General features: G+C 37.8%; 1 protein-coding gene across 1 annotated transcript in view; it reads left to right on the top strand.

Moving 5' to 3' along the window:
- The window catches only part of LARS1 (leucyl-tRNA synthetase 1), a 50,313-nt gene extending 43,018 nt beyond the window's left edge, over positions 1 to 7,295 (top strand). Inside the window, exons 31-32 of the mRNA XM_058165956.1 lie at positions 1,813 to 1,945; positions 6,910 to 7,295. Coding sequence (XP_058021939.1) covers positions 1,813 to 1,945; positions 6,910 to 7,115 — 339 coding nt within the window. The 3' untranslated portion in view covers positions 7,116 to 7,295. The remainder of the gene's footprint in view (positions 1 to 1,812; positions 1,946 to 6,909) is intronic.
- The last annotated feature ends 19,002 nt before the right edge of the window (positions 7,296 to 26,297 follow it).

The following is a 26,297-nucleotide window of genomic DNA, read 5'->3' as shown; positions in this document are numbered from 1 at the left end:
GGTGAAGCTTTTTATTTACTGCACAAGTTATGTTTATGTACTATTATATACAATAACTTATTCATTGTGTCTCCTACAGCATATTTCTGCATCATCGGTGTATTGTTTTCACATTCTTGTGATTTTCCTATTGTGTTTTCATTCTGCTCTATTATTATAACTTTGAGTTCTCTCTCTGATATTGGTTTCCTTCTTTGCCCAAATGCCCTAGTTGACTCCAACTGGTTCCCAACAAGTCTTAATCACCGCAGTTTTCTCTTTCTTTTGTTTTTTATTTTTATAGTTGATTTTAGATTCTTTTTCTCTCTTCTTGTTTGGCAGCAACTTAATTCAGTGGTTGATAATCTTTTTTACCAGCTTTAACCTACTTCCTTTGCCTACCAATTCATTCTGTTATCTGTATTCTATTTTTCTCTGTTAGTATTACTTATTTTTTTTATCCATCTATCTGTTATATTATTCCTATTAAGATCCCCTCCATCACTCTCCCTTGATTTGACTATCCTTTTGCTCTTCTCTTCTCATAATTTATCACAGCTGTGTGTCTTGTCATGGACATGACTCACTGATTCTGGTGTTAGCATCCACATTAGGGTGCCTCCCCCCTTTGTCCCTTATCTGGTGCTGCTCTTTGCTGCTTTGGTTTCTGGTATGAAGGTCATATGCTGAAGGAGGGGACGGGCAATTACCCTTCTTTTCTTCTACCCAAGTCTTGCCTCTCTAAAAGTCTTCCCGCTTAGGACTCAGCCCATCACTTTTAACTATCCTGTTCCTCTGGGTTACCTGTCAAGTGTCTTCCTTTGCACTATTCACACATTTCATTGTCTTTTTAGGTATAATTTTATTAAAAATTCTAATTTCAATTAAAACTAAAGCAAAAATTAATAAAAACTAAAATAGAGTAAGAAGGAAAACAGAACAATGTTTTGAATAAAGGAAAAAGCTAAAGTACAAAAAGTAAAAAAATGGCAGAAGAAACATAGAAAAAAAAGAAAAAAGATATAAAGAAGTGTCTTTGCTTTTCTTTACAGCAATTATACATACAATTGTAAATTTATCTCTTTCTCTAAAGCATGGGCGTCCAACACTTTGGCTCGCCTGGGCCACATTGAGTGAAGAGGAATTGTTTTCAGCCGCATACAAAATACATAATATGGTTTTATAATGTAAAATGACATAATAACATTAAAAGTTTATGATCTTGTGGGGCTGCGTTACTAGCTGTGGGCCGCGGGTTAGACACACCTATTCTATATTATGACTCTCTCCTTTCTATAATATATCTAATTGTCAAAACCATATATCATAAGTTTATTTTCCCCTGTTTTAAGCAAGAAGTCCATAACGGGTTTTCAGTCAAAAGTTAAATGTAGATACTGGCTTTTCTCTAATCAAACAGGTCATTTTGGCCAGCAAATTGTATCACCTTTACCAATCATTTCTCTGTTTTAGATATTGCCAGTTATTTCCATCTTTGTCCGTACAATATTCTTGTTTCCTTATCAAAACTTCCATGACTTCTTTCCAACTGTTTATCTATCAGTTCTGTAAGAATATCACCACCACAATAGCATATCTGAGTATAATGCAGAATATGGAAAATCTGAAAACTGTGTCAGAAATGAATGCCGATAATTTACAACAACATAGAAGAAATTATTCTTCTTGTGTGGTAATGTATGTGTAGCACAATTGGAAACCAGCCATATTGATAAGATGAGATGCTAGGTATAAGCCTGTGTAGTCTGTGTCCCCAGTTGACTTGGAAAAATCCATGCAAAATAGAGATTTTTTAAAAAAATTTCTTTACAGCCTGGTGTGTCTATCTGTCTAATAAACCCTCAACCAGCAAATGGACACTTTTCTACAAAGATTGAGGTCAGGCAAGGAGATGGCCGAGATGCAATAATAAGACGGTTAATGAAGATGAACAGAGGAATCAAAGGTAAGATGTGGACTCAGGTTCAAGTTTTTATTTCAGACAGATTTTAGAATTTTTTAGAAGAAATAGAATACTACTGGTCTCTACAAGCCTACAGCACTGTATCTAGTTCTCTTGTCTAAGACTAGAACTGAAGCTCAATCCATTATGATCTGGACTTGAAGGGGTTTGTGTTGAAGTTCTGAAACTTGGAGGATCTGGTTTCAAAACTCCAGATGTGCAATTGCTACTACCGGTGATAATTACTGGCTTTCCCCAGATTTATAATTTCAGTGTGAGTGATGCATTAATTTAGTTGTATGTGTCTTGAGTCACCCATTCCTGCTCATTTCATACTTTTGTAATGAATGAACCTTTGAGTCTTACCTTTCTGGAGGTATAATGCTAGAGGTGGCAAGTATTCTCTCTATCTCAAAGCAGTAGCAGCTCTATCCATAATGTCTTGCAATGTTAAGGAACTGAAGCAAATGGATTTTCTTACTCAATAGCCAGAAATGATACTCAGTGCTGTGGTGAAAAAGTTTCTCTTTCTAGCTTGCCAAGAGGAAATTAAGTTAGTAGAAGCCAAATATGTTAAATTTAATATATTTTTATTAGTGAAGATGAAATCACATTTTAATTTTAGATTACACTCAAACAACGTTGTATTTTTCAAATAGAAAATGCTTCCAAATTAGTGTTGTAACAAGAATTTTTCTTGAACTTCTGAATATAGAGATTGCTTCTTTACCATTACATTATTTTCCTTATTCTACAACTTACATTTGGATACTTGTGTCTAAATATAGACTAAAACTAAAATGCATGTTAACATCAGCATGCTTATCAAATGCTGCTAATCCTAGTAAAATGATTAAGAAGGCTTTTTATAAAGATGCTTTGGTTTAGGAAACCTCTGTGGCAAAGGGGTGTAGTGGCAAATGGATGGTTCTGACTGACAGTGAATTTATGTGGTGAATGGTGAGGCAATGTAGCGTAGTGGTTTTGATGCCAGCCTAGCATGCAGAAATCCGGGTTCTATTCCACCTTAGCTACAGAAGCTCAGAGAGTGATTTGGGGCGAGTCAATCAGCTCATCCTACCTCACAGCCTTATTGTTTTGGGGAAAGATAGGGGAGGGAGAGAGAAGTGTTTTCTTGGACAGCTGAACAAAAATAGAAATCCAGCAAATAAACAATCAGATAAATGTTTGTGGGGAGCATAATCATGATTTGCTGAAGCTGATAGCTATATGATAGCTATGATCTATCATAGATCGATATATGATCGATCATATCATATCATAGATCAGCTATATGATTGATGTTAATCATTGAGGGATTAATGCTTCCTCTTCCCAAATTTCTAGTCCCAGGAGAGGAAAAGGAAAGTTCATAACACTGTTTATGTATCCCTTCTTCTCTTTTACGCTCTTCTCCTGTAAAGATTCTTTTCTAAGAACACAGATTGTTAAAGTTTATGTTTTTAAGTTAATTCCACACTCCCCTTCATAAATTCAATATTTGAATTCTTACTATTAATCAGTAAAGGCCTTTCTTCGTAAGAATTGTAATCTTTTAGTTAAATGCACCAAGACTTTGAGCCCGAACCCCAGTTGCTGTGCCAAAGGGAGTTGACAGAGCTCCATTTAACACGGAGATATTGTCCTGTTTGCTCTGTGTCATTGTTGATCCCAGCAGTTATATCCAAATAGGAAATTATATCTAGGCCCAAACTTTCCATATCAGAAAGATAATTTATTTTCACATCAGTTCAGCTGCTTGCGTGTTTTGATCTTAGGGAAAGGGACAATTTTCATATTTCGATGTGAATCTATTTTTTTTGAAAAACAGTTGAGAGGGGGGAAAAATACATAAGTTGTCTTGCCAGACGAAAACAGCACAACACATCTCAAACTTGGGCAGGCAATTATGAGAGATCCTCAACCAGACTGTTTTGAAATGAATGAAAAGCCATTGAGACTAAATCAGTAATTCTTCCGAATGGTTGTTTCAGAGGATGTCACGGTTAGGCAGGCACTTAAAAAGATTGTCAGATGAAAGGGAGCTGTGAACTTAGAAAGAGTAAAATAGCTGGCTCATTAGGAAAGTTCTGTTTAGCAATTCTGTGAAAAGTGGCTTGTAGCTTTTGAAAAGGTTTCTTTCTTCAAAAAGAAAAGAAGGCTATTGTACCTCATGACAAAACAGATAACTTAGCTGCTTTTATTGGAATACTTTCTAGTTTTATGGAAAGAATAGTATCAAGCAGCCTATAATTGCTCCTCCCTTTCCCCTTCATAATAGCATATAAAATGATATGGCTAGTAAAACCATTACTTGATTTTCGTCTCAGCTTCCCCTCTGTAACATATTTACTAGAAATGAAGAAATGAAATACTAAAAAAGGGGGAGGGAAGAGCCTTAGATATGACAGGGAGAGACTTTTGCAAATGAGTGTCTTAGCTTCCAGAAAAGTAACTCCTTACGTTTTGTGATAGTTGCTGTTAGATTTTCCTAAAACAGTCTGAAGTTCTTTGCCTCTAGCACATTACTATTTTTAAATGGGATAATTTTAAGGTGACATCTTGCTACTTTTTTCACAAGAAAAAAATTATTGGACTATTTGGCAGTATTTCACCAAAATAGATGCTTGCCATTAAGAATCCCTTAAATTGAAGCCATTTGGGATGGATTATGATCTAAAATTATAACAATGAAGAGAAGGGGAGGTGTTTGGTGGAGGGATTTGCTTATTTGTTGTTGTTGTCAACCCTGCACATTCAGTGCAGCTTCAAGTATATGCATATAGATTTTTTCCTGGTTGTAATATATCAGAAAAAAGAATATTATACAAGGTGGCTTTTAAAGTCAGTTGCTGTAACAGGATTTGGACGTGTTTCACATGGGTTTTTTTTGGAGGAACTTAATTAACATCACAATGTTGAAAAGAGACATTTAAGCCAATACTCAGTTCACAACTCTTTATCTAATGGAGATAAAGATTTATCTAATTTAACTGATTAATAAAATATGAACAACTACTACTAATAAATTGTCTAATTAGTTAATTATCTAATTAATTAGATTTATCTAACGTTCAGCCTCTGCATGAAAATATCGTGTGAAATGTATATGCTGAAATAGAAAATTAGCCTGATGAGACTCAGTATAGGCATTGCTGGGAGGAAATAGATATGTGACCATCTAGAACAAGAGACAGATTCAAATGGGACAAAGACTAAGGAGTAGAGAGGGAATGTGTAGTTCTTTAGATTCGATTTTCCCGGCGTGTAGATTAGAGGTGCTTATGTACAATTTTCAACTTCTTTCACACTAGGAGGTAAGTGATTCTATTGAGAATCATAAAATTAAAAGGGGTTATTCAGGCCTTTGAATCCAATCTCCTATGTAGGTCAGGAATTTAAATAAATGCATCCTCTGTGTTTGTCTACATTCTACTTGTATATATCCAGTGAAGGGCAATTCATCACCTATCTGAGTAATTGCTTCCATTATCAAACTGCATTTATTGTTAGGAAGTTTTTTGCAAACAATATAGAACAAGTCCCAACTTTCTTTTGTCAGGACTTTTTGAAAGCTTTTTGAAAACCGCTATCATCTCTCTCTACACCCAAGGTTAAATATTCTAAACTCCTTCAATCTCTCTTCATGGGACTTGGTCCTTTGATCATCCTCATTGCTTTTCTCTGAATCTATTCCAATTACTCGGAATCCTTTTTAATGTGTGGTGCCCAGAACTTAAATACAGTACTATGATTGAATCAGACCCATGTAAAAGAAGTGGAACTATTTCCCCTATAATTTGGAAACTACACTGATTTAGCCTAATATTGATTTTTTTTTGGTCCCAGCAACATCATATTGCCGAGCTAATGTGTATTTGATTTTTAAGTGAAGAACCTTGCATTTCATTCTGTAATTTTCAGTCAATTCCTCTAATCTTTAAAGTGCGTTTTGAAATCTATTTTTGTCTTTTAGAAATTCCATCCAATTTAGCGTTACCTGGAACTATATTAAGTGATCCCTCTATTTTTTCATCTAAGTCATGAATAAAAACAGACAAAGGTATTATAAGAATGACTTGGCAATGATCTGGAGGTGACACTTCTCAAGGGCTTGTCTTTTATCAGCAACCTGAGTGAGCCGATGAGATTTCTTTGTGAAGAGCCCATTTAAAATAACAGCTGATAAACAAGGAGCACAATTTAAGAAAGTGGTTCATATTTCTAATACATTGCATAAAGAATAGCAATAAAGAAAACTTTGCTTTGTAAATCCAACTCCCAATCAGCTGCTCGTGCTAAATCAGGCTGTGCTGAAGCTGACCAGGTTGTTTGCTGTTTGCTGCAAGGAGGTAAATTAATGGGAGGCAGAGGCAGATTTTTTTTCTTGTCTCCCCCCCAGACTTTTATTTAGTCTGAAAAATAAGGTAAACATCTTTTGGAAATTCCCCAAATCCCTCATGGAGTCAGTGCTATTTAATATTTGCTCCTGGAAGTTTAGCTTGACAGAGCTGCAATGTATCTTAAGAGGGGTGGAATTGTGGATAAAACTCTGCCTCCTTATGTAAACATGATTTGCAAGTCTAATAGAACATAGAATAGAACATTCAGGGAACTCAAAGCCTTCATACATCTCTCTCTGGATGGGAAAATGGGGATACTTCTCTCGGTGATTCTGCTCAATGAGTCACATCTTTAATCAAATGTCATGTGTACTCCAGTCCTTCCTTGTCTTTTAATTAAGCCTTAGTTCTGAAGTGTTTTCCCATCCTTTAAAGCAATGGGCCCGAAGAGCAAAATGTAAAGCCTCTTATCAAGGCATCTTTCCGGAAGCTGGGTAGGCAATAACAGCACCTTAGAGTGTGAAAGTCTTCCATTTTTGTTATGTCTTTTGCATCAGCCTTCTTGTAATTTGTATACTAACGTTACCTCTCTTTACATAATTATGTCTTTAAATTCTTTTTCAGATCTTTCCAAAGTAAAATTAATGCGATTTGATGATCCTCTCCGGGGACCACGACGTGTTCCTGTGCTTGGAAAGGAAGATGCTGAGAAGTCTCCTATTTTAGATCAAGCTGTCTTTCATATAGACCTAGCTCAAAAGCAGATCCGACTCACCGAGAATGGACAGACAACCGATATTGGAGATACATTGGTCTATTTAGTTAATTAGATTTTGCAAGTGTTGGGTTAATCAGTGTTGAATCTTTAATCAACACGGATGCTTTTCAGACTCTTGCTAAATTCAGGCAAACTTAACTTCAAGGCGGGGAAAAAATGTACATTTGCATGGAGATCAATCTCCTGCAATTTTTAAAACGTGGATACAATAAATCTATTTTCCTTGCCTGAGGCTTTTCTTGAGAATGTCCTTCTTATTTCAAGCCAAGGTGCAGAGTTTTTTAAAAAAATAATATTTATGTAATTTGACACGCATGTGCAATATTGGCACTTACAATAGCTATATTGGACTATTTATATATAGTAAAAATATTGATATGTCAGATGTGAAGTCATGCCGGTCTTTATTTATGATTATGAGAGAAGGCGATCCCAGCAATTTGTTGTGGGACACCCTTGAGAGCAGAAAAAGCAACAGGATTCTATTTAAAAATTTCCCCGGAGCTTTGCTTCCATTTGATTTTTCTATTTTGATAGTGCATGGATCAAGTGTTTCATGCAGTCAGCATACTGTGAGGGAAAGGAAGAAAATTGGAGCTCTATAGAATCAGACTTTGCTTTAAATGAAGTAGGCCCTTTGTTTCCCTTTATACCAGCCTTCTCCAGTTTGTCGATCTCTTTTATGTTTTATAGCACTAGCACTTAGGTTTATATATCGCTTAATAGTGTTTTACAGCCCTCTGTAAGTGGTTTACAGAGTCAGCATATTGCCCCCAACGATCTGGGTCCTCATTTTACCAACCTCAGAAGGATGTAAAGATGAGTCAACCTTGAGCTCCATCCATCAGGATTGAACTCCTGGCAGTGAGCTGAATTAGCCTGCAATACTACATTCCAATCACTATGCCATCATGGCACAGGATGATGAAATGGCCAGGGATATCTGGAGAAAATACTGGTGTTTGTCTTAGAAGTCTTCAGAATCATGAAATCCTGTGCCAGTCAAGTGATGTATTTCATCTAGTTCTCTTGTTGTTGATTGCCTTCAGTCTGAGTTACTGCTGTCAGAATCCTACATTTAGCCAGTTGTAGGCTTTAGAAAGAAGAAAGTTTTCATGCTGAAGAGAAATGATAAGACAATGAACGTGTGTCCCTGCCCTATTACATGAGCATATTACAAGAAACGTTTAAAATTTGACTTAAGCCTGGAGGGCGCTAGGAAAGGCACATTTACAAGTTGAAAAATAAAGGGATGCTTATTATTATTATTTACTTTATTCATTAAACATGAAACTTGATCAACTATATAAATTTGAAAAATAAATAAATAAATAAATAAATAAACTGAACATTCAAAAATGCATCACAAATACCATTGATTGTGCTAATGGTTGATACGGGTTGCTGCCAGCATCCTAGGTATCAACCAAGTACTTTCTTAAGATGTACAATGTTCCAAGTAGCGCAGTTTTTTTGCAGTTCTGCTGGTGTTATTGCAAGAAGCTGCAATTTGTTGATGTATCTTATAAAATTCTTGGACATGGTACCAAGTGCCCTGAAGACAATGGGTATCACTGTTACATGTTTCATCCACTGTGTAGTTTCGATGGCCAGGTCGCGATATTTCATGATTTTTTCCAGTTCTTTTTCTTCGACTGGTATCTCCTGGTACCACGATGTCAATAAATTGTATGTTTCGGTTTTCGAAAACTGTGATATCTGGTGTGTTGTGTTCCAAGTGATGATCCGTCTATATTCGAAAGTCCCACAAGATCTTCACCTTCTCATTTTCTATAACTTTTTTCCCCACTTTATGTTCCCATATTGTTGTTTTTTTGTTGTTATTATTATTATTTAGTTTATATCCTTCCTTTCTACCTGCGGGGTACTTAAAATGAGTGAAAATAATGGACTGATCTACAATAAAATATAAATAAGTTAAACAAAATCAATTACGTTATGAGTCTAACTCAAAAGGCCAAGTGAAAAGAATGTTCTTGACTGTTATCCTGAAAACAGAATGAGCAAGGGCTATAAAACTCTTGGGACTGTATTCTGTAGCTTAGGAGTGATTCAGAAAATATCTTTCTCTAATGGATCTAACAAGCATTTGTAAACATGGCCTCAAAGAGGATTTTGTGACCTTTAATGTCTGGGTAGTTTCATACAAAAACAATCTTTCAAATACTCATTACAGTATTAATGAGGTAAGGTCTAAACCTGTCCTTGGTGTCTCATTAAAAGTATCATTTTGCCCTACTCTCAATAATTCTAAGTGCATTGGCTATGTATCATTCTAGTATGAAGGCTGATCTTTGGAATGTGCAGTGTATTAGAAGATAAGCAGTTTATTCTTTAAAAACATTTGGCTGAGGGTCACCTGGACCTAATGACTTAATTTGCTTTCAGTTAAGCTTCATTGTTCCCCTCTTGTCGTCATTATTTGCTTCAGTGCCAAACATAGTTTGAATACTATTTTCCCTGTAGGTTTTACACCATGGATAAACTGAGTTTCTCATCCTGCTCTAATAATAATTTAAAGTCATGGAACAACAGAAGAGAATATTTGTAGCTCAAGGTTGAACTTGACCTCTTGAGCTCAACCAAGCTCAGAGAACACCAAGGACCTCACAGTCATTAAATAGTCCAGTGTGTTTAGTTGGTTTTCTATTTCTGATGTATTTAAAGATTTTTAAAAGCCACTGCAAAATTGAGTGAATGACTGCAAGTCATACATAAACTTGAGAAAGTGAATGAATGTGTAAATCTTGATAGAATTTTTATTAAAGATGGCTTAGATGGCTAAGTTGTATAAATTTGTAACGAAGATTCATGGTAGGTTATTACAAATTAATACTGAAAGAAGCAAAAAATTGGATGATGAGAACCTGAAAAAAAAGGGGAGGAATTTAAAGAAGAAAAGTCAAAGTATGAAACAGTTTGTGGACATGATGTGAGCAAGATAGTTTGCAAGGATAGAAGTATATAGAGGTATAGCAAATTGTATTGGACTTCTTTTTTCTTACCTGCTCTAACCTCTTTTGTTTACTGCTATTTATGCTTTTTCTGTAAAATTGTTGACAAGGAATAGCATTATGAGTTGGTCTGTCATCTTAAGTCGAATTAACTGTAAGTTGAAGTTTACTTCAAAATAGAAAATGCACAACAGTGGAAAGATTTGACATCCACAATGACAGAGCGAATGGTGAATGGAATGGAATGGAATGGAATGGAATAGAATAGAATAGAATAGAATAGAATTTTTTATTCGTCAAGTGTGATTGGACACACAAGGAATTTGTCTTGGTGCATATGCTCTCAGCATACATAGAAGAAAAGATATGTTCATCAAGAATCATAAGGTACAACACTTAATGATAGTCATAGGGTACAAATAAGCAATCAGGAAACAATATCAATATAAATTGTAAGGATACAAGCAACAAAGTTACAGTCATACAGTCATAAGTGGAAGGAGATGGGTGGTGGGAACGATGAGAAGATTAATAGTAGTGCAGACTTAGTAAATAGTTTGACAGTGTTGAGGGAATTATTTGTTTAGCAGAGTAATGGCATTCGAGGAAAAAAAACTGTCCTTGTGTCTAGTTGTTCTGGTGTGCAGTGCTCTATAGCATTGTTTTGAGGGTAGGCGTTGAAACAGTTTATGTCCAGGATGTGAAGGGTCTGTAAATATTTTCAAAGCCCTCTTTTTGACTCGTGCAGTATACAGGTCCTCAATGGAAGGCAGGTTGGTAGCAATTGTTTTTTCTGCAGTTCTAATTATCCTCTGAAGTCTGTGTCTGTCATGTTGGGTTGCAAAACCAAACCAGATGGTTATAGAGGTGCAGATGACAGACGCAATAATTCCTTTGTAGAACTGTATCAGCAGCTCCTTGGGCAGTTTGAGCTTTCTGAGTTGGCACAGAAAGAACATTCTTTGTTGTGCTTTTTTGATGACGTTTTTGAAGTTAGTTGTCCATTTTAGATCTTTCTATATGGTAGAACCTAGAAATTTGAAGGTCTCTATTGTTGATACTATGTTGTCTAGTATTGTGAGAGGTAGAAGTATGGAAGGGTTTCTCCTAAAGTCTACCACTATTTCTATGGTTTTGAGTGTGTTCAGTTCCAGATTGTACCGGTCGCACCATGAAGATGAGTTGCAGAGTTGGCTACTGACAGCTTTCATTAGAGAAAAGACAATGCCAATTTAAAAGTTCAATGCCAATTGGAAAATCCATTTAGACTTTTTGTGAGAAACAACAACAACAAAAAAATTAAATTAGGATATATAGGTTTGATGTCCATAAAAAAAGAGTAGATGATAGAAAGAAAAATAGACCATAAAGTAAGAGTTTAATTTAAATTTATACCTATAATTTGTAAAAGCAAATTGTATTGGGGTGTTTTTCTTCTGTCTTTTTTTATATTTATTCTTTCCTCCCTGAATTCCTTCCTTCCTCCCTCCCTCCCTCCTTCCTTCCTTCCTTCCTTCCTTCCTCTTTTTAAATGAAAGGGGACAAAAGTAGAAAATGTTACCGATGAGCTTCCAGAAATGGCAGACTTAAGACAGTCCAAAAAGCAAGTAGAACAACTTTTTGATAACCTCTCTCCAAATAATAAGACTTGAGCTTGCCCACAAATGCTCCAGACAGGTGTTCCTCATGAGGAGATTGCAAGATAGCGATCTAGGGTGGTTCTGGGAGATGAGGGAAAAATCATCTTGCTCAAACCACAGTTGGCAGCTTTAAAAAGACTGTTCAGATACTTCCTTTTATAATCACTTTCAGAAATTGTTAGTGAAAATACTTTTAACTAATTTAAGAACTAAAAAAAATATTTTTGAAATAAACAGCAAAGGGGTGTTTAAAACATTGTTTTTAGAAAGCAACATTAGGACTAAGGATTTAGATAAATTTGAAACAAGACCTTGGAATTAATTATAAAGAATTCTTCCCATGGGAAAAGGCTTTTATTTTGAAAAAAAAAAAGATTAAAAAAATTGGATAGGACTGAACTAGAGAGAAAAAGATGTTACACTGGAAATATAAAAGTAACTGGCAGATGCCTTAATAATTAAAAGAGACATGCAAACAACAAACCAAGTCAGAAACCTAGATAATTTTCCTATCCTGGATTTACAATAGAGGCTTGTTAAAGCACTGAAAAATTTAATGAGAAGGGACAAAAAAAATGACACCATGTTCAAGAACATTATTTGGAGGGACAAAAAATTAAAACATGTATCTATGTTCTTATGTCTGATAACAATAGACTTGCTGACTTCAGGACTGAAAGCTTTATGGATTTGTTTGTAGACAATAGGATATGGGAAGAAGAGATCATTTTTTGTATTTTAAGAGAAAGTGGTAAGTTACTGGAATAGTTGGGGGCAGGAAATCACACTTTTCTTTCTATTTTCTGCACCTTCTCTGTTTCCCCCCCAGTTTATATTCATTTGTGTTATTGTAATTATAATCTTTAATAAAATTACTATTAGAAGAAGAAAGTATTTCCCATAAAAAAGTAAAGGACAGAACAAAACATACTAAGTGTTAAGTACTTCGAATTTGAGAACAGATTTTGCCAGTCAAGAAATGAGAGGTCGTTGTTTATAAGGTCATAGTTGCCTTTTTTGAAATTGTAATTTGGAATACTGTTATTATGACGATTTATGTAAGGGTGTATATTGAGAGAAAAGTCTATCATGCAGTGGTCGCTGTTGGAAAAGGGTTCTTTTATTTGTAGTCCATAAATTGAGTTTGTGTTATTGCAGAAGATGAGGTCAAGGCAGTTGTTGAGTCTTGTGTTGTTAGTTACTAGCTGTTCAAGACCTAGGTTTGTAACAGCGTTGTATATTGTAGTATGGATTGATTCAGTTGTACATTCATTTGTTAACCAGTTAATGGACAGTAGATTTAGGTCACCCAGGAAGATGAGAGGATATGGGCAAGAGGTAGCCCATGTTAGCAGTGTAGTTAACATGTTTGCATGAGCGATGTCGTAGTCAGGGGCTCTGTAGCATAGTAAGAATCGAAGTGTATCCTAAAATGTAGGTAGGTGGCATCTTTGAACCTGAAAGACGAGAGTAGATGGGCATTTTCTGCTTTGCTTTTTTCCCTGCTTCTCTGCCCTTCAACCAGCCTTTGTGGGCAGGCAAGCAGCTGCCTAGGATCTCCCTTACTAATCATGTGCCAATAAGGAAATGAACTGTTCTAGCTTTGCAATTGCATTGTCTCTTGCCTTGTTTTTCTACAGAAGACCTAAAGTTTGCATGGAGGGCAAAGGACAAATTTGTTGAGAGCCACCCAGAGTTTTACTCTAGGATGGGTAGTCATACAGACTTTTTAAAAAGATAAATAAAATATTAAGCAGCTAGGACTGAGGAGTAACTATATCTTGTGGCTTGTGAGATGGCAGAAATGAGAGAGTCTTAGCTTGGGTTCTTCCTGTTGGTCCACAAGTCACAGAGTGCAAATGTGAAAACTAACCAACAGAATGGCAGTAAAAACTGCTGTATATCCTCTTCTCCCTGAGAAGAAACTACTTGGCTGTGTGTACTACCAAGTGTCCCCTTATTATCTGTGTACAGTGCCTAATGTTACTGTGCTAAGTTGAGAGTTTCTTCTCCAGCTGTCCCCATCGCTCTTCTAGATTTAAGAATTAGATTTAATTCTTATTGTACACATAAAGACCTACACTCCCAATTTTCTGTCACTTTTTCTATAGCCCTTCGAAATGAAAGCTGAAATAAAATAAGGCTTCACTACTTTTTAGAATAAAGCCATGCTATTCTATCCCTTTCTCTCTCTCTCTCTCTCTCTTTTTTTTCAGTCTCGCTTCTGTAGAGCCTTGCAGTCTGGGGCCGATGAGCAAGCAATGCCGTCTGTGGGTTAGTTTGAGTTGTTCACCATTGGATGGTGTTTTGTTTCTACCTTTGGATTTCCTGAAACCTGCTGGATTGCTCTGTTGGCTTCATAGACTCCAACTGTGAGAGGAAGAACATAGGATGGGCAACTTGGACCCCATTCCTGTTAATAGCAAAAAAAATTGATTGGTTTGGTGGGCTGGCTCCAGTTGTCCAATTGCCGTGTTCCTTCTTCTCATGGCGTTGGGGAAGCAAGTTTGCTTAGGAATCTCTAGGAAAAGGAAGCGATCCCTCCTGCTTTCTCCTTTCTCTGAGGGTCTGGAAGAACAAGATGATGTTGCTGCTGCTGTTCAAGCTCTTCCTGCAACCATTGGAGGTGCAGGAAGAGCTTTCCCTCTGAAATAATTTATGAGCATATGCACCAAGACAAATTCCTTGTGTGTCCAATCACACTTGGCTAATAAAACTTCCTTCCTCTTCCTCTTCCTCTTCCTCTTCCTCTTCCTCTTCCTCTCCTCTCCTTCCTTCCTTCCTTCCTTCCTTCCTTCCTTCCTTCCTTCCCTTCCCTTCCATTCCATTCCATTCCATTCCATGCTTTGCTGCCAGTATTCACACTTTTCCAACCAGGCCCCAAATCCAGCAGACTCTAAAAGGAACTCCATAAAATATGGCCTGTAACATCTCAGTTCTAATGCCATTGCTAATTAGAAAGTGTCCAGCTGTCTCGCTGTTCCTGCTTCCATCTACTTTTTATTCTTTGAGGTTTGGCTTAGTGAAAAACGTGTCACTCTCTTTCCACTGGCATTAGTGTTCCTTGTCAACGTGTATTACTAGTGATACTCTTGCTTCCAGCTCCTTAGGGCCAGATCATGTCAAGAGCTGCCATGTAGCGATTAAAAGGTCATAAATTAGAACAACCCACATTTCAGTCTCTCAGGCACTGTGCTTGGTTGCTGGTGGGAATGGTCAACACATACTTTATTTATCATGGACACTACCCCTATGGTGCCTCTAGAACAACACCAACGGCTGCCTCTCACTGGGTCTGAATTATTCATACGCCCATGTGTGCTTAACCTCTTTTTGACTCTTCAGTGGGTCAACTAACACAGCTAAAGAATTTTTTTCTTTATTTTTTTTTTTAAAAAAGTGATAAAAAATAGAGGGAAAAAAATAGCACCACATTAGCACTGAAACATAGCAAGCTGAACTAGTGAGGTAAAATAACTCAGCATGCAAAATTGCCTGAATAAGATAGCAGAATTCATACACTATCGACAGAGATACAGATGAGGCCCTGAAGGCTGTTGCAAAGAAAGTCCTGTGTTCATGTCTTATCGAGTGCACTTCAGATGGTAGTTCAATATGCAACAGGGCCTTCCCTGGAGACAGAAGGTGTGAAGACAGATTGGTGCATCGAGTCATTTAAGAATCAAGGTCCCAAGATCTTTAAGGCAGCTTTGCCAACTGATCGTGTCCAAGTATTTGAATTTCAGTTCCCATAATTTTTAACAATGATTCTGCTGATTGTGGTTATTTCAGAACCTGAAGTCAACGTTGGTATCTTTTTGTTTTTAAAAAATGAAACCAGTGTTTGGTTTAAGCATATCATGAGCCAGCCTATTAGGACGAAAAACAGATGTGATGTGATTAGAGAAATGAAGTCCTTCTGCAAATGGTTTATCTGACCACCTTCTGGGAAGAGACTTTTGTAGCACCTAACCAGCTCTCTGGAAGGCATCAGGTTGGGCAAGGTTGGTGTAGAGCATCATTTATTTATTTATTTATTAACATGAAATAACTATATAATACATAAGGATATATATGAGCATAAGTATGTAATAAACTATATTAATTGGATATAATGAAGAGGAACAATAGGACAGGGAACGGTAGGCGCAGTTTTTGGTTAAAGATTTTGGGATTTTGAGAAGAGACCACAGAGTCAGGTAGTGTGTTCCAAGCATTAACAACTCTGTTACAGAAGTCATATTTTCTGCAATCAAGATTGAAGCGGTTAACATTAAGTTTAAATCTATTGTTTGCTCTTGTATTGTTGTGATTGAAGCTAAAGAAGTTTTCAACAGGAAGAACATTGCAATAGATGATTCTATGAGTTAAACACAGGTCCTGTCGGAGGCGGCGGAGTTCTAAATGTTCTAAACCCAGGATTTCAAGTCTGGTGGCATAAGGTATTTTGTTGTATTCGGAGGAGTGGAGAATTCTTCTTGTAAAATATTTCTGGACACGTTCAATTGTGTTGATATTAGAAATGTAGTATGGGTTCCATTTCCTGATGGGCATTTCTATAACAAGCACAGTGTTATTTGCACTGATTCTAGTTCATGCTGTGAACGTAATCTAAATTCAGCATGTACAGATAGAGGCAGATGGAAAACTTTTTAAGGAGCGCTGTCTTTTGTTTAGCATCAAATTTTGCTTGCCATTAAAAAAAAAAGGTTAAAAAAAATCTTAAGGCAGCAAAGTTGACAGGGCAAACAGGATTTTATCCAGCAGCTGATGTAGTTATCTTGTCTTGGTCATTTAACAGTTTGGGATTTATATTAACACCCAGAAATAAAAGGAAGATTTTATATTGATGTTAGAGCAGCAAATAATATTAATAGCTTTTCTAGATAGTTCCAAGGACTGTTTTTCTTCTGCTTTCCAATATAAAACAAAACACTTGCTTTGCGTTCTGTGGGCAATTCAGCTAGTGTGTGTGTGTGTGTGTGTGTGAGTGAGTGAGAGGAAGGGAAGGAGGAACGTTGCTTTTAAGTACTTAGGAAATAGGGCATGTTCTACAACATCTATTATTTATTTCCAGGAGGTGGCACTATTATGCAGCCTCTTAGTTGTTGAAACTGATACAGTCTACAGATAAGAAATAGATTGATCAGGGATATAAAACCTCCCTTTTGTCATCATTAAAGTGCATTAGTGGAGGGTTATTAGGATTGTATTAGTTACTTCCACACTTTGTATCCCTGGCATTCCAGCTTTGTCCTCAGCCTTTCTAGGCCAAATGGGAAAGTCTAAAGGGGAGTGTGTTCCCCATGAGCTTTTGTCACTGGGAAATACGTCTCTGACAAAGCAGCATTAACAGACACAAGGCGAAAAAACTCCATCAATAAACATTGAAAAGCAACCCCAAAGAAAGGTGCAGACAACTTTAAGCACATCCTTTCTTATGCCTATTTGAATAGAATAGAATAACAGAGTTGGAAGGGACCTTGGAGGTCTTCTAGTCCAACCCCCTGCTTAGGCAGGAAACCCTACACCACTTGAGACAAATGTTTATCCAACATCTTAAAAACTTTCAGTGTTGAAGCATTCACAACTTCTGGAGGCAAGTTGTTCCACTGATTAATTGTTCTAACTGTCAGGAAATTTCTCCTTAGTTCTAAGTTGTTTCTCTCCTTGATTAGTTTCCACCCACTGCTTCTTGTTCTACCCTCAGGTGCTTGGGACTCCCTCTTCTTTGTGGCAGCCCCTGAGACATTGGAACACTGCTCTAATGTCTCCCCTAGTCCTTCTTGACATTAAACTAGACATACCCAGTTCCTGCAACCGTTTTTCATATGTTTTAGCCTCCAGTCCCCTAATCATCTTTGTTGCTTTTCTCTGCACTCTTTCTAGAGTCTCAACATCTCTTTTACATCGTGGCGACCAAAACTGGATGCAATATTCCAAGTGTGGCCTTACTAAGGCATTATAAAGTGGTATTAGTCAACACCCATAAAAGTCTCTTTCCTGCATTAGGCATGAAAGCTAGCTTTGGGCCATTCACTCTCTCTCAGCTCAACCCACCTCACAGGGTTGTTGTTGTGGGGAAATAGGAGGACAGAGAATTCAGTATGTGCACTGCCTTGAGTTACTTATAAAATAATAAAGGAGAGATTAAAAAAATGGAATACCAAGAATTTGGCAGTGGGAGAAAACCATCTCACCTGCAGATCTTGTTCACAATGGGAAAGACAGTCCCTCAAATAATCAGGCTCTGACCCTTTAAGACTTTAGAGTTAAAACAAAAATAGAACTTGCCCCCAAGTCAACTCTATTGGCATGGACAAATATCTACACCTTTTTTTTTTAGCATGATATAGTAGAGGAGCCATCACCATTTTGGGAATGTTTTCTTGACTTAACTTTCTAGATAGTTCCCCTGCCAGCTAATAACTAGGCTAAGTTTTTTGTTTGTTTGTTTGTTTGTTTGTTTGTTTCTTGCTTGCTTGCTTGCTTGCTTGCTTATTTATTTATTTATTTATTTATTTATTTATTTATTTATTTATTTATTTATTTATTTATTTATTTATTGTCAGTGGAAGCCAGCTACCAACCCTTTAAACTGTGTCCTGTAAGCAGCTGACGGAAGAGTGCAAACCTGTCAATAGAGAGATCATTGTACTTTGCACCAGTGAAAAGCCGAGCTGCAGGGTTTTGCAACTTCTGATGTTTTTCAGTACTTCTATGTAGTCCCACTGTAATACTGAAAAGAGGATATAGGATAACCAAGACATTGATTACCATCCCAAATTTCACTCTCCCAGGAAGAATCACAAACGGCATGATAGACAGAGCTGTCATATGTAATTCCAGCGAAAACTGAGGATCAAGGAACATGTCCAGTTCATGAATCTGCTGCTTCAGGGGAGAGCCTGAATGTACACCAACTAAGAGGAACCATTTACTTGAGTTGAGTTTCCTGTTTTCAGATAGCACCTCCATGTTGTGTGGAATTAATTTTAATTTGTTCTTCCTCATTCAGGCACTGTTTAAGGGTACCAATTACTCCCTTCAAGTATTTATTCCTAAAAATATAGTTTACCCACTTCATAAGTTTCTGATCAGCTTCCTTAAATTTAATGCAATAGAGCTACCGTGCCTAAACGTTCACTGAGACAGTGCAGACTGAAATGTAGACATGTCCAATCCACATCCTCATGAGGGAGATGCTTTATGTCCCTCATAAAGGGACATAAAGCATAAAGGGACATAAAGGGACATAAAGCAATATTATATGTTTATATACGCAAAAGGTTCTTCCTTTTTCTGGAAGAACAAAAAGAATTGGTCCTTTTAAAAACAAAAGTAGAAATGGCTGGAGAGAACCCCTAAGCATAATTTTTGAAAAAGCTTTCACAATCAGTTCCCTTCCCAAACTTTGGTCACTTGCCATGGTCATCCCTATCTTCAAAAAAGGAGATCACAGCTTAATTGAAAATTACAGACCAATCTCTCTATGCTGTGTCACCTGCAAAGTAATGGAATCAATCATCAACCAATCCATTACCCTCCACCTAGAAACAAACAACCTACTCTCTAATAAACAATTTGGTTTGAGAAGAAAATTATCATGTAATTTACAACTTCTTCACTGCAAAAACATATGGACTACAAATCTTGATCAGGGCAAAGCAATAGATGCAATCTACATAGACTTCTGTAAAGCTTTTGACTCAGTAGTACATGATAAACTTCTCCTAAAACTAAAATCCTACACAATTGGATAACAGCTTTTCTATCAAACAGACAACAAGTGGTCAAAATTGGCAATGCTCTACCAAATCCTGTTTCTGTTAAAAGTGGCGTTCCCCAAGGAAGCATTCTTGGACCAACACGTTTCATATTATACATTAATGATCTCTGTGACCATATTACAAGTAATTGTGTTCTCTTTGCTGATGATGTCAAACTATTTAACACCACCAACAATACAGCTATCCTCCAGAAAGACCTTGATTTTTTATCTGAATGGTCTAAAACGGACCACCCCAACGAAGCAGTCGAAGTGCTGTCCCGGTGCCTGGAAGCTGTATGGGTTTGGATGGGGAGAAACAGACTCAAGCTCAATCCTTCCAAGACGGAGTGGCTGTGGATGCCGGCATCTCGGTACAGTCAGCTGCATCCACAGCTGACTGTTGGGGGCAAGTTAGTGGCCCCAAAGGAGGTGGTTCGCAACTTGGGCGTCCTCCTGGATGGACGGCTGTCCTTTGATGAACATCTGACGGCCGTCTCCAGGAGGGCCTTTTACCAAGTTCGCTTGGTCCTCCAGTTGCGTCCCTTCCTTGACCGGGATGCCTTATGCACGGTCACTCACGCTCTGGTTACGTCTAGGTTGGATTATTGTAATGCTCTCTACATGGGGCTGCCCTTGAGGTGCACCCGGAGGCTACAGTTAGTCCAGAATGCGGCTGCGCGAGTAGTAACGGGAGCCGCTCGTAGCTCCCATGTGACACCACTGCTCCGTAGTCTGCACTGGCTTCCTGTGGTTTTTCGGGTGCGCTTCAAGATTTTGGTTACCATCTTTAAAGCGCTCCATGGCTTAGGACCTGGGTACTTACGAGACCGCCTGCTGTTACCCTTTGCCTCCCACCGACCCGTACGCTCTCACAGAGAGGGTCTCCTCAGGGTGCCGTCTGCCAAACAGTGTCGGCTGGCAGCCCCCAGGAGTAGGGCCTTCTCTGTGGGGGCAGTGACGCTCTGGAACGAACTTCCCCCTGGCCTGCGTCAAGTGCCTGATCTTCGGACCTTCCGTCGTGAGCTTAAAACATATTTATTCATTCAAGCGGGACTGGCATAATAGCGTTGAATTTTAATTGGGTTTCTTAACATTTCTTAATATTTTAAAATTTAAAATTTAAATTTTTAATTATCAGCCTTTATAATTTGTTTTGTTTTAAATGTTGTTTTAATTGTATATATTCTGTTTTATTTTGGCTGTACACCGCCTTGAGTCCTTCGGGAGAAGGGCGGTATAAAAATTTAATAAAATAAATAAATAAATAAATAAAACTTGGCAACTCCAAATCTCAACCAGAAAATGCTCAGTCTTACATATTGGAAAAAAGAACCTAAACACTAAGTACAAACTTGATGGACATTACCTTACTGATGACCCCCACCCTGTTAAAGATCTTGGAGTTTTCATATAAATGATCTAAGTACCAAAGCCCACTGTAACTACATCGCAAAAAAGGCCTTAAGAGTTGTAAACCTAATCTTGCGTAGCTTCTTCTCCAAAAACACGATGTCGTGTCCCACTCCTCTGCTGACGGCCAGGTCAGGGAAATCCGAATCAGGCGTGCCTCTGCAGCTCTGCCAAAGTCCCAGCAAAGTTCTCAAGGCAGGCAGGAGACCAGAAAGTGATTTCAGCAAGATAAGGTAGACTTTGCCTGACTCAGAGAATGCCAGAAAGCAGATCCTTTATATAGGCCATGGGGTGTGGCTCCATGACTCAGCACTTATCCCGGCCTGCCCCTCCCTTCTGTTGATGCCGCTTATCAATTCTCCTGAAGCGAGGATCACTCCAGTCTGCAGCTGTTGGTAATTGACCTTCCTCAGGCTCACATGCTGTGGGGGAGGGGGAGGGGTCTAGTTGCTCCGTTTGCCTGGGCATGGAGCCAGGGCTGGGGTCGGGAGGCATGCTAGGACATTCCTCAGCGTTCGGAAGCAGATAAGAAGGCCCCGGCTGCGAGGAAAGCGGACGAGGCACAACACACTACACTACTAACCAGAGCATATAAAACATTTGCTAGACCAATTCTTGAATACAGCTCGACTGTTTGGAACCCTCACCACATCTCTGACATCAATATAATTGAACGTGTCCAGAAATATTTTACAAGAAGAGTTCTCCACTCCTCCGAATACAACAAAATACCTTATGCCACCAGACTTGAAATCCTGGGTTTAGAAAATTTAGAACTATGCCGCCTTCGACATGACCTGAGTTTAACTCATAGAATCATCTATTACAATGTCCTTCCTGTCGAAGACTACTTCACCTTCAATTGCAACAATACACGAGCACACAATGGATTTAAGCTTAATGTTAACTGCTCCAATCTTGATTGCAGAAAATATGACTTCAGTAACAGAGTTGTTAATGCATGGAATACACTACCTGACTCTGTGGTCTCTCCCCAAAGCTTCAACCAAAAACTGTCTACCATTGACCTCACCCCATTTCTAAGAGGTCTTTAAGGGGCATGTATATGAGCACAAACGTGCCTACCGTTCCTGTCCTATTGTTTCCTTTCGTTATATCCAATTAATATAGTTATTACATACTCATACTCATATATATGCTTATATATATATTTATTTATTTTGTCACACAGTATATATAAGCATAAGCATGAAACAATTATACAATATATGCTTATATATTGTATAATTATTTCATGCTTATGCTTATATATACTGTGTGACAAAATAAATAAATAAATAAATAAAAAAAATAAATAAATAGCTCCCCTAAGTAGTCTCAGATAAATGGTTGGAATCTCAAGAAATCTGAGGAGAAATCTAGGTGATCTGAAGCAGATATAAGTTTCTGTTTCAAAAATTGCTGCTCCTGTAAGAATAGGAACAGTCTAATCTGGCAACTGATTTAGGTTTAATTTCTCTTTTGTTGTATTTGTGCATGTGTTTTAAAATTTCTTGTTCCTTTTTAAAAAAAAATTCTCCATTTCCTATAGCAGTGTTGGTGAACCTTTTCAGCACCGAGTGCTAAAATGGGACCACGCGCATATGCGTGCAGGAAACTGGAAAAGCAGCTGCCTGGTGTGCATGTGTGCGCCAAGTGGCTGTTCTTCCGGTTTCCAGCATGCACATGCGCACCCGCACTGGCCAACTGGTCTTCACGCGCATATGCATGCCAGAAACTGGAAGACCAGCTGGCCGGTGCAAATGCGTGTGCCAGAAACCAGAAGAGCAGCCTCCTGGCACATGCATGTGCACTGGATGGCTACCTTCCTTGATCGGGATGCCTTATGCACAGTCACTCATGCGCTCGTTACCTCTCGCTTGGATTACTGTAATGCTCTCTACATGGGGCTCCCCTTGAAGTGCACTCGGAGGCTTCAGTTAGTCCAGAATGCAGCTGCGCGGGTGATAGAGGGAGCTACGCGTAGCTCCCATGTAACACCGCTCCTGCGCAGACTGCACTGGCTGCCTGTGGCCTTCCGAGTGCACTTTAAGGTGTTGGTTATGACCTTTAAAGCGCTCCATGGCTTAGGACCTGGGTACTTACGGGACCGCCTGCTGTTACCACACGCCTCCCACCGACCCGTACGCTCCCATAGAGAGGGACTTCTCAGGGTGCCGTCCGCCAAACAATGCCAGCTGGCGGCCCCCAGGGGAAGGGCCTTCTCTGTGGGGGCTCCCACACTCTGGAACGAGCTTCCCCCGGGTTTACGTCAAATACCTGACCTTCGGACATTTCGTCGCGAACTGAAGACACATCTCTTTATCCACGCGGGGCTGGCTTAAATTGGATTTTTTAATGTGAAATTTTATTAATTTTTAAACGGGGTTTTTAGTTTACGGCAAATTTTAATTTCAGGCTAATTTAAATAAGTTTTTTAAATGGTATTTTAACCTGTATATTGTATTGTTGGTTTTATCTTGCCTGTACACCGCCCTGAATCCTTCGGGAGAAGGGCGGTATAAAAATCAAATAAATAATAATAATAAAAAATAATACTCTTCCGGTTTCCGGCACTTGCATGCATGAAGACTAGCTGGCCAGCGTGCCAGAACTGGGAAGAGCAATGGGCTACGGCTCACGTGCCCAGAGAGATGGCTCTGCGTGCCACTTCCTGCACACGTGCCATAGGTTCGCCATCATGGTCCTATTGAAATCTGTGCATGTCTTTGGCTTTTCCAGGCTGATCATGAAGATATTAATATTTATGTAGAATCTATTTTGATCTATAACAATAATTTTGAAAGCTTCTCAGGATTCTTTGTATAGATTCTGGTAGACTGATATTTCATAGCAAAATGGAAACATCTTGTGGGTCTTTCACATTATTTTTGGTAAATGCTATTCTTTAAAAATCAAAGTATTGTTTTCCTGTAATGGGAACATAAAATCCTAAACTATTCCTGGCTGAATAATCTCGGTGAATATTGAAATCTCCCAGAAGAGGAAGCACAAGGTAAACAATATCGGCTGCAAAAGATTATCAATATGGTCTTTACAGAGTCCATACAACAAATCCTGTTGAAATGAATAGGGCATCTTTTAGTGAAGGCTTAGTTCTATTTTGTTGCTTTGCTTTTCGTCAGAAACTGCAACTAATATCTTTAAGGGATCGCATGTTTTATGTTTCCTGTCTCTCTGTATGTCTACATAGAAAAAAAATATCCAAAGCTTATCCAACTTTGCCACCAGATAATAAATGTTTGAGCAATGGTAGGTAACTTATAGTGATTGGAACAAAATACAACTGTATACTGCTTTTTAAATATTATTACTAATTTGTCTTTAAAAGAATATATCTGTGAAGTATTATATTATTTCATTATCATTTGATTTTTTTCAAAAACTATCTCTTAGATTCAATGAACAATATCTTTACAACAACATTTTAAAATATTTGGATATAGTAAGTTAACACAGAAACAAGGACTTACATTAATAGGTAAGGCAACTTAATTAAAAAAAATACAGCAAATAAAAAGAACATTAAAACACTGGCAGGAAATGAAACATTCCTAAGAGGTCTGTAAGGGGCATGCATAAGAGCACCAGCGTGCCTACCATCCCTGTCCGAATGTTCCCTTTAATTGTATTCATTTTACATATTCAATTCATGCTTATACTTATATATATTATCTAATATGTACTCAACAAATAAATAAATAAATAAAAGTCCCACCCTGCATACCTATTTACATACCCTGGAAGCTAGCCCAGAGAAAATCACAGCAGAGTAAATAAATATATCCTATGGTATTACTCCCTTAGAAAGATCTTCAAACTTTTGGTTTATTTCAGACATTTATCCTTTCAAGCCTGGTTAACATTTGGATGGGAGACCACCAGGACGTCCCACAAGAGTCCAGGAAAGAAAGCAACAGCAATCCCCTTTAAGCAAATGATCTGGATGTTTCCATCAAGTTATCACGAGTTATCAAACTTCACTTGAGGGAATCACTGATTACTTTATGAAAGGTACATACATAGAAGAGAATTCCCATCGTGACATACCGTATTTCCATCAGGTTTTAGCATTCAGTGTCCCTTCCCTGTTGTGAAACGTTTAAATTCAGCTGGATCCTCCATTCATCTGAAACGTTTATTTATATGAAGATCAAGAATGTTCAAGAATCAAGAAAGAACAAGAATGTTCTTTCTGCGCCAACTCAGAAAGCTCAAACTGGCCAAGGAGCTGCTGATCCAGTTCTACAGAGGAATTATTGAGTCTGTCATCTGCACTTCTATAACTGTCCGGTTTGGTTCTGCAACAAGACAGACACAGATTTCAGAGGATAAAACTGCAGAAAAAACAATTGCTACCAACCTGCCTTCCATTGAGGACCTGTATACTGCATGAATCAAAAAGAGGGCTGTGAAAATATTTACAGACCCCTTGCATCCTGGACATAAACTGTTTCAACTCCTACCCTCAAACCGATGCTATAGAGCACTGCACACCAGAACAACTAGACACAAGAACAGTTTTTTCCTGAATGCCGTCACTCTGTTAAACAAATAATTCCCTCATCACTGTCAAACTTTTTACTAAATCTGCACTACTATTAAACATCTCATTGTTCCCATCACCTATCTCCTTCCTCTTATGACTGTAACTTTGTTGCTTGTATCCATACGATTTATACTGACATTGTTTCCTGATTGCTTATTTGTAGCCTATGACTATCATTAAGTTTTGTATCATTAAGTCTTAAATTTGTACCCTATGACTATCATTAAGTGTTGTAAGTGTTGTACCTTGATGAAGGTATCTTTTCTTTTATGTACAGTGAGAGCATATGCACCAAGACAAATTCCTTGTCACAATCACACTTGGCCAATTAAAAAAATCTATTCTATTCTATTCTATTCTATTCTATTCTATTCTATTCTATTCTATTCTATTCTATCCTCCATTCATCTGAAATGTTTATTTATATGAAGATCCCCCAAAATTCACCCAGATATGTCATACAGATGTTGAAGTGAGAGCAAAATCTGTGGTATATAAAATGTTGAGGGTTCCTCCTCTTCCTTTTAAGAACAGAGAAAAATGAAGCAGAGTAAGTGAGAAGACATTCAAGACTGGAATTCACTGTGCATTTGTAGATGTAATTACATCACAGCAACTCACTTTCTACAATCAATTATTTTGAAAGCTATCAAACATTATTTTGAATACATTAAATTCTTGCATTTCTCACTAGAGAAGCAAGAGCTTTATGAGGTTTGATCTGATCTTGCATTAAGAAAACCTCCAGATCAAATTCAAAGTTGAATAATGATCTTTAAGGTTATTCCTAAAGGCATCTGTGGAGAGGGCAGATGCCATTTCTGCTTAACACACATTGTTAATTTCTTTGCTTTCCAGATTTTTTTTC

The sequence above is a fragment of the Ahaetulla prasina genome, chromosome 2, assembly GCF_028640845.1.
Source record: "Ahaetulla prasina isolate Xishuangbanna chromosome 2, ASM2864084v1, whole genome shotgun sequence".
Classification (NCBI taxonomy): domain Eukaryota; kingdom Metazoa; phylum Chordata; class Lepidosauria; order Squamata; family Colubridae; genus Ahaetulla; species Ahaetulla prasina.
The sequence above is the reverse complement of the archived record's forward strand: the minus strand, read 5'-3'. Positions and strand labels throughout refer to the sequence as shown.